Source organism: Heliconius melpomene, chromosome 12 (genome assembly GCF_056956725.1).
Source record: "Heliconius melpomene rosina isolate 202511_hmr_F chromosome 12, ASM5695672v1, whole genome shotgun sequence".
Taxonomy (NCBI): Eukaryota; Metazoa; Arthropoda; class Insecta; order Lepidoptera; family Nymphalidae; genus Heliconius; species Heliconius melpomene.
In genome coordinates, this window is record NC_140400.1 from 15,779,938 (window position 1) to 15,790,649 (window position 10,712).

The following is a 10,712-nucleotide window of genomic DNA, read 5'->3' on the forward strand; positions in this document are numbered from 1 at the left end:
TATATGCAAATAAATACTAATACTTATGTGTATTTTTTACAGATATCAATCGTCAGAAGAAGAAGAAGATAAAGAATCTCAAGAATCTGTCTTAGAACGAGAAATTACTTCACAATCTAATGAACCACAGTATAATTCAATTTTAAGAGCTCGCGCAACTCTCCCTCCAGAACCCGAACTTAGTAGTCCGGAGCCCACTACTGTTTTATCAGTTCAAATTTCTTCCTTGTTAAACGAGCCAAGTTCGGATAATCAAAGTCCTGAACCTGAACCCGCCATACAAACGACTGAAGCCGAAACGACGTCCACTTCTACTACCGTAACTACCCCCTCATCTACTACACAAACAACATCAGCTTCATCGACTAGACGACCTCTGATAAGACGTCGAGGATCAACAATACAAACGACTAGCACTGAAGCACCAACAACAAGCACACAGGTGAGTTCTAGGAATTATTCATTCATTCGCAGACGTAGACCTTTATCCCAACCCAACGAAATATCTGAGTCTAACGAATCGGTCGAAAGTTTGCGAAAAATTAGATCAACTACACCGGACAGTCGCGAAGTAGGCGGAGTCAGAACAAGTGATGATAGTGGTGTGGTTAAACGATTTAGGAGTAAGTTCCGCATATCACGTGTTGAGGATTCCTTGCCGGCTGCTGCGTCTCAAATATCTAGAGGTCAATTGAGACCTCAGTTTAGTCGTGACGAAGTATCACTTACCTCTGTCGAGCCAGAAACATCAGAAATCATTGATACTGACGATGAAGACGTTGAAAGCAATGAAAGATTCCTTAGTAGGGTATCTACGGTGGCAGATAAGGCAATAGATAGTGAAGTATCCGCTGCTACTATTGATGAAAGGCGACCGAATATCTTACCTAGAGGACGTAGCAGATTTTCAACTTTTACAACTGTTGCTATTAGTAAAACAACAGAGTCACCTGTTGACAAACGTCGTCCAACACTCGCCAGATTTTCACCTCGCCCTTTTGCTAGAAGTACAACAACAGTTGTAAAAACAGAAAATAATATAAGTGGTGAAAATACACCAGCAAGCCCAAGAGCACGCCCTCGTCTTACATTTGGAAGATCTAGAAACGTTGTTTCAACATCTTCACCAATATTACAAGCTCGAAAATTGCCATTTACACAAAGACAATCTACGACCCAGTCGTCACTAGCCCAAGAAAATGATGATGATGAATTAGACGACAAAAATGATGATATTAATTTATCTGAAAGTGCTATAGCTGTTAAGGAACATAATGAAGAAGAAGACGATGAGAAGAAACAAAATATATCTGACGAAATTATTGAAAATATTCCCAGCAGTGAAGCAAGCCCAGAGAGGAATGGTAAAAAGAAGTTTAGAGTTATTCGTAGACGACCAACCACATCTACAACTGAAGCTTCTATTCCTGAAATTATAGAAACGACTACGCCTGCTGTGACCCGAATACGTAAAATTATAAGAAAAAAAATAAAGCCTCATGAAGAAGAGATTGATATCACTACCAAACTAGTTGGCTTAGTAAATGCAGGTTTTAAAGATGCTCCAAAAGATCTCATTAACTATGGTGAAAAAACTCGAACTACAACAATATTTATACCTACAGAAGAGTACAAAACATCAACTGAAAAAGAAATTGATGAAGAAGTAATAATACCCGTAACTGAAATATTAAAAGAAACTACTCCTAACTTAATAATTCAAACAGATATAATTGAAAATTATAACGAAAATAAAGAAGAAGAAAATAAAAGTAATGTTTCTACATTAAGTGAAAGTGAAGAAAAACAAGAAAAAGTAGATGTTATAGTTAAGACAGATGGAATATTAGTGTCAGAAACTGACACAGAACCGAAAAATGAAGACAATGATCGTACAAAAGGAGAAAACTCATCTGAAATCAATGAAAATACTGATACTGACTTAAAACCAAATATGGAATCTGTGCAGGTTAGCGTAGAAGAAGATAACGTACTCCCAGAAAACAATGCAACTGGAATGAGTATTGCATCTACAACTGACGAGCAAGGTCTTCAGACAAGCAAGGAACAAGAATCTTCTACTGAAGTTTCTGGTACAGAAACAGAAATTTTGATTGAAACGACTACTACAAGTACAACTCAATTAACTTCGCCATCACCAAGGTCAAGATCTCCATATAGACCACCTAAAAGACTCTTCACATCCACAACTGAGTCTACACCGTCAAGTAGTAGATCCTTTAGTAGAAAATATAATCCCGGAGCATACACAAGCCCTGCTACGGTTGAAAGGCCTGGTATATTTAGCCGTGGTACTACAAAAAGACCTTTATTTTCTAGAACTTTTACAAGACGAACTTATCCTCCTGCAAGAACGACTCCAAGGCAACCAGTAGACGAGGAGGAAGAATATTCTGATGAAGAAATTCTTGAAGAAGAACCTGAAAGTCCATTTTCTTTCGTCCCACCTAATAAATTATTTACCAGAAGACCAGATTCTGAAGAATACGAGGACTTAGATGAGGAGGAAGAAGTCGGTAATGAAGATGAAGAAGAAACACCCGAGGAAGAAATAAATGAAGAAGAGGAACGTCCTGTAAGATTCAAGCCGACATCTAAGAAACCGTCATTCAAACCATATGCGGTTAATTCAAATACTTTTAGAACTTCTACATCCACAACTGAGGTACCAAGGCAATCAATTGGCAATAGCCAAAATAAAACTCTCCTTTATAACAGATTTTCTGGAAACAAAGTTGTTAATGATACTAAGAAACGTGTCCAAAATGTACCCATTGGATATAATATACCAAAATTGTCACTAAATGGAAGCTCTAAGAACTCGACAAAACAATTTAAAAATAATAAAGCTAAAGAACTAGAAAGCAACACTAATGTTCCCATTTCAAATATAAACGATGAATCAACCACACATGATGATGACTACCTTTCAATGTCCGAAGTAACTACAACTGTTTCGTCAGATATTTCCAACGATGCAATATCAACAAACATTGATGAGATACAAACGATAACTACAGAAATTGAAATAGATAATAGCACTGATGATTACTTAGAATACACAACTTACCCAAGTACCCAAGATTTAACAGTTAATTTACAAACAGAAATAGACACAGCTACTGAAGCTGCTACAGATACACCTTCCACAAGAAAAACTGAAAGTATATCTGAAGATATAATGGAGGTGTTACAAGAAACAACAACTGCAAGTATTGTATCTGTATCGCCGATTGTAAAAACCCAATTTAACAAATTATTTTCTATAAGTAGAGTCGTGGAAGTTTCATCAAAATCAGAAAAACATCGGTTGAACAAAAACAACGAAACGACTTTAATAGAAGAAGGTAAAATTAAAGTAGAAAAGAAACCAACAGTAGATAAAATAGGTGAAGTCAGTAGATTTAGCCTAATAAAAATAGTCGAAGATGAAATACCTATCTATTTGACAAAGTATGGGCATATATATCCTGTAGAAAATCCTCCACATAATCCTATTCGTATTGATGAAGCACGAAATGCAAGAGCTTTAGTCGATTATTCTGATATACCCAAAGAGAACTTAATTGCTTCAGAAAGCATGAATGAAGCTTATCGTCACATTAATAGACTTCCCAACCCAACAAAACAAACTGATAAAGGACAAGTAGAACACATACCAAATGATGATTTTTTGAGCTATATTAATGATGATAAGAAAAATAACAAATCTGGAGAGGATGAATCATATCCACACTGGCAATTTATTCCAGCAGCATATGAAAATGAAAAATCGAAGAAAAATGGCGTAGTAAATAATTTTAACACAGCTGCGCCTCACGCTGTATTAACAAATCCCTCAACTCTACCTTTAGAGGCACTATTTAAAACAGAAAATCCTTTGCCTAGAAAAGTCAAAGAGATTAAAGATAATAAGCCATTTGTAGTATATTCTGCTCCTGTTCCTGCGCAAGAAGAAGAGGCAAGTTTTGTGAAATTAAAAATATTGATACCTCAAACAGCTAGGAAAATTGTCACTTTTGCCAAAGGGAGAGAGTTTCAAGGTCCTTCTGTCGATGAAACTACTGTAAGACAACCAATTAGTATATCAGTATTGGAACAATCACCGAAATCTGTTAAAGAATCTTCAATACCAACTACAAAAGGCCCAGTACCAATTGTGGAAATAGCGTCTTCAACAACGGAACTGCCGAGTACAGTTACGGCACCAACAGAAAACATCATTTCCATCAGTCCAATTGTGGAATTACTAACAATGATTCCAGTATCAAACTCCCAAAAACAGTCTGAAATTCTCCAAACAACAGAACTGCCTACCACACAAACAACGACTGAAATATCAACAACTGAAACTGCAACTGAAGAAACAACCACCGTCAAAATATCACCAATAGATGCAAAAAGAGCAAAATATGGTTTAGGTAGGAGACCTGTTATAAAGACCTCAAATATTACTAGATTTGCATCACCACAACGAATAGTGCCAAAAATTACCATAACACCGCGGCCTATTTTAAAATTGAACAAAACATCTAGTTTTAGTCCAAATAAGTCGCGATTTTCAGCTAACAGGGCTCAAAATGTGCCAGTAGATGTCAGAAAGAAATCTACAACGAAATTGTCAAGATCCTTTACTACAGAATCTCCTAAGACTACTACAGAAAGGCGAGTGTTCAGACCCGCAAGACCAGTGAGACCTTCATTCTTTCCCAAAAGACTAACGACTCCCCCGCCTACTGTTGCGGAAACGTAAGAAATTTCCATACGGCCAAAATTAATTTAGTATATTTAGTTGGGTTGGTTTATTCGGTTAAGGAATGAAATGCTGAAACTTCGATTTTTGATATATTTGCAATACGCAAAGCTCTCTCAAAGCCTTTAAATTACCCTTAATGTTTTTTTTATGAATATAGATATTTTTCAAAGGTTGTATACAGCATTTGTCGAGTTAACAATATAAATATGTAAGTAACTAAGTCTGTAAGTGTTCAACTGTTCTTTTATTTTGTCATTGACAAAGCTTTACACAAATGACCATTTCGCTAATTGTGTTTGTAATGGTTTAACTTTTTTGATTTGAATCGTAGTGATCCACGCATTTCATTCAACGTAGGTGTGCTTGTATATATAGTTATAGTGTAGTCACTCTAGCAAGATAGCTTTAATATAGATATTTATGAACAGAAGGTTCTTACCAAAAATGTATGATATTTAATGTAAAAAGAAAAATTAATTTTGGTTTGACTTTCACACAAAATTATCATAGGTTAGGTTTAATGTATCTATTTAAATATAATAGTACTAATATTTTTTTTACGTTACCATATCATGTATAAACAGACTTAATATAAGTTATGTATTGTACTTACAAAGTGAATAATAAAAATTTGTAATAAAATGTCAATGAACAATTTAGTTATTTTATATTAATTATATTTAGTACCAATAAAAAGAAGAATATTTAAAAATCATAATGTAATATCGACCTCACCAAGCAATAATTCTGAGATATAAAATGTATATTTTAATTATTTTAATCTATAGCAAAAATTCGGAAGAACGTTGCTTGGTGTCATCGATATATCTATTAAAAAAATGCTTTTTTATAACAACTACACAATAAAAATGTATAAAATAACAGTATGTATATTAAAATAATAGTGACGTTAGAAGAAAGCAGTGGATAATATTAAACACCGAAAGGTAGGTGACATAACTTTTAATCAATTATCAACATATTACATATAAACTTTATAAATATATTCCTATACTACATCTTTTATTTTAAATATTTTGAAAGATCGACTAAAGGTATCTTAGAATGATTCGGAACTCTTCTTTTATTTAAAACTGAAAATCAATGTCGTCTGAAAACGTACGTCGTCGTTACTTTCAATTGTAAAGTTTTTTTTTACATAATATGTATCATTTTACCGTTAAATATTATAGGTATATTTAAAATGCTTATACTTAAACAAATATATATTATCTTAACTTCGAAATAAATTTTTCAAAAACACATTTTCTATTGAGTAATAAATATTCCTAAGATAAATGTCTAAAATCAAATTAACTAAATGAGACTTAAAAACGATTTTTTTTATTTTCTTAATACACTTGTTACAACTTATTCATGTTGTCAGCAAAATTAAGCATAACCCAAAGATAAATCAATTTTAAAACTACGAATTAAAAAAAATCTTATAGTTATAAATCTTTTATATAAAACGCTAATTACATGTTTCAAATATGCATGTAAGAGCGTAATATTGAATACCCACGTCTAAAAACAACAGCAGACACTCTCCTAAGCATTGTGTCGCAACACAATACATCCATACAATATTGTTTTTAGCTAATTGATCTTTTGTTTGTTTTTATCGCGTTTTCCCTGTTTGTTGAACTTAGTGTTCTTGACATTGTACTTCTATTGTGATGGTATCGTATATACCTTCACTCTTTTTAGTGGAAGAGAAAGTAAATAATGCAATTGTAGCTTAACTGTATAGCGACGGTTGTGAGTTTGATACTCACTCGGGGGAATCAGTTTAATCCATTTAATAGTTCTGGTTGAGTTACTTGAGCTACGTTGAGTTCCTACATAATTGGGCGGATCGTGGGGAACGGGATGTCTTAGCACTAGGTTCCCTCTTCTTTTCTACTTTGCTTAAAGTTTTCCTAGTTTTTACATTATTAGATTTTACATTATTTTAATAGTATATATTAGTAATGCGTAGCTTAATAAGTATGATTTTTGGTATTCTTTACATTTTTGTACACATATTTACATGATATAATGATATATGAATGAGAAGATAGAAAATAACTAATAAGGCTCCATTTTTGTTTTTAATATTATATTTTCTTGCTATTTCGAAACACATAATACACAAAACAAGGATAATCGAAAATAATCTATTTATAGTATTACAGGGTAACTATTACAAAGTATTTATGTCCACCATAAATTACTGGAACATTTAACTGTTTGCGTTAGTTTTTGGCTAGCAATGACCGAGATTTTCTAACCTAATATGGTAGAGTATTTACATTTTGCCCTTCTCTTAAGCTCAGCTGCAATATTATACATTTCTGTTGCTTAAATAAACAATTTTTATGTAATACTAATGCTAATGGATATAATTTGTATTAATAAACTTAGTACTAGGAGTTTTTATACGAACTTTTATTTATTAATTAGATTTTATTAAGGTACTTCCGTTGTACCTACATGGCAGCGGCCCGACTACAACCTTAGTCATAATAAATTCTAATATCTATTCTATACTAATATTATAAAGCTGAGTTAGTTTGTTTGGACGCGATTACACTCGTATGATACTTACTGACTTAAATTATTTTTTTAAAACTGATTTTAAAAAGGAGGAGGTTCTCAATTCGGTAGGTATATCTTTTTTGTGATGGTTCATTAGTCGAGGAAGGCTTTACTTATCAAATTAATAGTGTCTCATGTATCGTTCAAGCTAGTTATTAATATAAATGTTACCTATTTTTATGGAGAATGGAGTGTGTTAACACTCGATTCCCTGCCTATTTACCACTATTTACCCCCATGTAATTGTGATGTTATATAAATTCGTTTTCAATTCAAATAATCATCCTGAAAAATAATAATGGACATTAATCCATTCTTAGATAGAATCGTTGTCATAAATACATACTTACTACGTTTTCCAACTGAAAGAAATCTCTTTTTCTATATTACACGCCCTCTAGAAAAGTAATTTTACTTGATAATATTTTTTATAATTTAGGCAGGAGGAGGCATAGAATACTTAGTAACTTAACAAGTATAAAAGAGATATTTTTCTACTCTTTCTTGCTGTTATAATAGAAATCTTATTACAATTTTGCCACCAGTCATCTTCGCCAAAGTTTTATCAAACCAATAAATATGGTAAAACAAGAGGCAGATGTTAACATCGTGACTGGCCGTCGCGCGTCGGCCGACGATTGCAGCTATTGCGATATATGACTCAAAACAACAAGATGAAGAAGCGATATGCATATTGTTGTGTAATACTTGAATTTTAGAAATAACGGTATTTATATAATATAAATATATTTTATTAATAATTATTAAGTTCTAAGGATATAGGTATTAATAGTGTCGAAACCATGACTAATTTATTTTACGACGCAAAGTAGAGGTACTTTCAATTTCTATATAATAAATAATCGTCGTCCGCAACTTTAGAATGTAGAATGGAAACTCTCGTCTCGTTCTTTTGTTTCTCTTGAAATTCCATTTATAATTATTTATAAAAAATAGATCTTAATCTATTTTTTTTAAATATATTATTCATATTCCATAAAATATTATACAAAGACATTTAAAATAATTTTAAAAATTAACAATAATATATTGAAACTTATTTAAAATTACATCATACCTGAATAAAAAAAATTGACAGCAAAAAATAAATAAGGTCAAACTATAGCAATAAAGACGAGTCTCTCTACATACATATGTAGTTTGTCCGGGTTGTAACACCTGTACCTAATTGTTTTAGTACGCCACTTCCGCGGTCATTAGAACTTTATGTCCCGTGAAATTCATGTTTACAAAATGTTTTTTGTATACAAGATCTGATAACTTTTTGCATTTTTATGCATGTTTTTTTTATATAATTCTAAAATTTCATTTTTTTCTTTTTATGCGTCTTAAATACAGTTTCTCTTAAAGGCGTCATAGCGAAGTAGAGCACGTAACTTTGAATCCGATGGATTTTGCTTTTATTAATTTAGTCAATACATTGTAAATTAATGCAGTAATATGTATTAAATTTTTACATAGACGAGTTTTCTACAAAATTAATTTTATGATCTTTATTTACTATGTACTCGTATATACATATATTGTACCGCCATACAGGCGGAATTGACTTTATAGTAAGTATCCTTAGGCAGATTATAAAATCTTAAAATATTATTATATTTTAAATATTTTTCTATATACGAAACGGGATGATTGTAGTCCTTCCATGTTCTTAAAGTCAGAGACGTGGTTGAGATCCTCCACTCAACACACAATGTCTCGAAGAGTGGGCGGAAAGAGAGTAATAGAGAAACTTAACACTGAATTTTTCTACCACCCTGCTATGCGCGAATCAGAAAAAATAGAGCCTACATTAGAGCATCATAGCTGAGTTGTTTAGTTATAAAAGTAATTATTTAGTATTGTTGCTATATTCATTTCATAATTTATATTAAAATTACCACATTTTTAATTTTACTTATTGACATTTTCATTCAAGGCTTCATTGAATTTGGTATTGCATACAAATATATTATAATAAATCACTACCATTATATAGCTTTCGATCATTATAAAAGAATAATCAACGAAATTATCTCTCCAAGTAAATGTTGTAATATAACGAAATATACTTTAAAGTAACCTTGCCTTATATGTCTCCCGGATTTGTTTATATAACTACTATACATCACATCTTTGTAATATAAGGTTGGTAGACAGTAAATTATAAAATGAAAATAACTGAAGATGTCTCATAACAAAATCTTAGTGTTTTAAGTAACTCAGAACGCCAGGCACAATGGGTTACATAGAAATGATTAACTTAATATATAACATACCTCAATAAATAGTCTTATCTAACACGAAAACTTCGAGTTCGAACCAACAGTTCTTGAGATTATCGCGTTCAACCAAACAAACTATTCAGCATTATTATATTAGTTTATGTTTACTCTACGGATCACTTTTCACATACTCTAGGACAGTAATGATAATAAAATTTATTTTAATACTCTTTAGTTCTATGAAAATATGATTATTCATAGATCCTAAAATTTATCTTTTTCAAATAAAAATTATTTTTAATATGTTAAAATTGATTCTTTAAGCCTTATTACCTACAAGTATCCCTCTATCTGAGACCATAAGGTATATGACGCAAGATAAAATTCCATGTTTCTTAGTCAAGAGCACTTCCAAGGCACAAGCTAGTAATTAGTGATGAAATAAAACCAATCAGAGTTTACCTTGGTAATTTATATTAGGTATTCCTATTGAATGTTTTTTATAACAATTAAAAAAAAATACCAGAATAATAATAACTATAGGATCTTCAATTTTCCATATAGTTAAATCCACTCTCCCCCCCCTCGTTTTCCATTTTCATTAATAGTTATGTTACTGAATTCGGTACTACATAACAAATCATAAGAATAATTCAATAATTTTCTAAAGAGGATAGGGGTTACAATGAAAACACAAAGCTTCTGTTGTTTTATTTTGCAATTCCAAAAATAAGTATGATTTTTTTACATTATTTATATATCTTATGGGCTTTCGATTTGCCCATATTTTTATAGCTTCACGCTGTAACCCGCAAATAGGTAGGCAAATTGGACCTAGTGCTAAGACTCTCCGTTTCCCAATTTTCAAGGCATTGCGTGCTTTATGGCGAAACTCAACGCCACACTTTTCCTTTTACCAGTACGAGAAAAAAAACATTTTATTTCCCCCCATTTGAGAATAGAATCCACAGCCATTGATTTTACGGTCACGTTGTGCCACGACGGTTTCAACTAGTCCATCTGAAACAAATAATATATTTTTGTAAAACACTAATATAATTCAGCATCTACATACATACATATGTATGTATATATTTTTATTAAAACCATAGTTCCATTTTCAAGAA

The 10,712-nt window shown here is 31.9% G+C and overlaps 1 protein-coding gene across 1 annotated transcript in view; it reads left to right on the plus strand.

Moving 5' to 3' along the window:
• Positions 1 to 5,434, plus strand: part of Cht6 (Chitinase 6) — a 58,875-nt gene extending 53,441 nt beyond the window's left edge. Inside the window, exon 19 of the mRNA XM_085194854.1 lies at positions 43 to 5,434. Coding sequence (XP_085050980.1) covers positions 43 to 4,774 — 4,732 coding nt within the window. The 3' untranslated portion in view covers positions 4,775 to 5,434. The remainder of the gene's footprint in view (positions 1 to 42) is intronic.
• Positions 5,435 to 10,712: the final 5,278 nt, after the last annotated feature.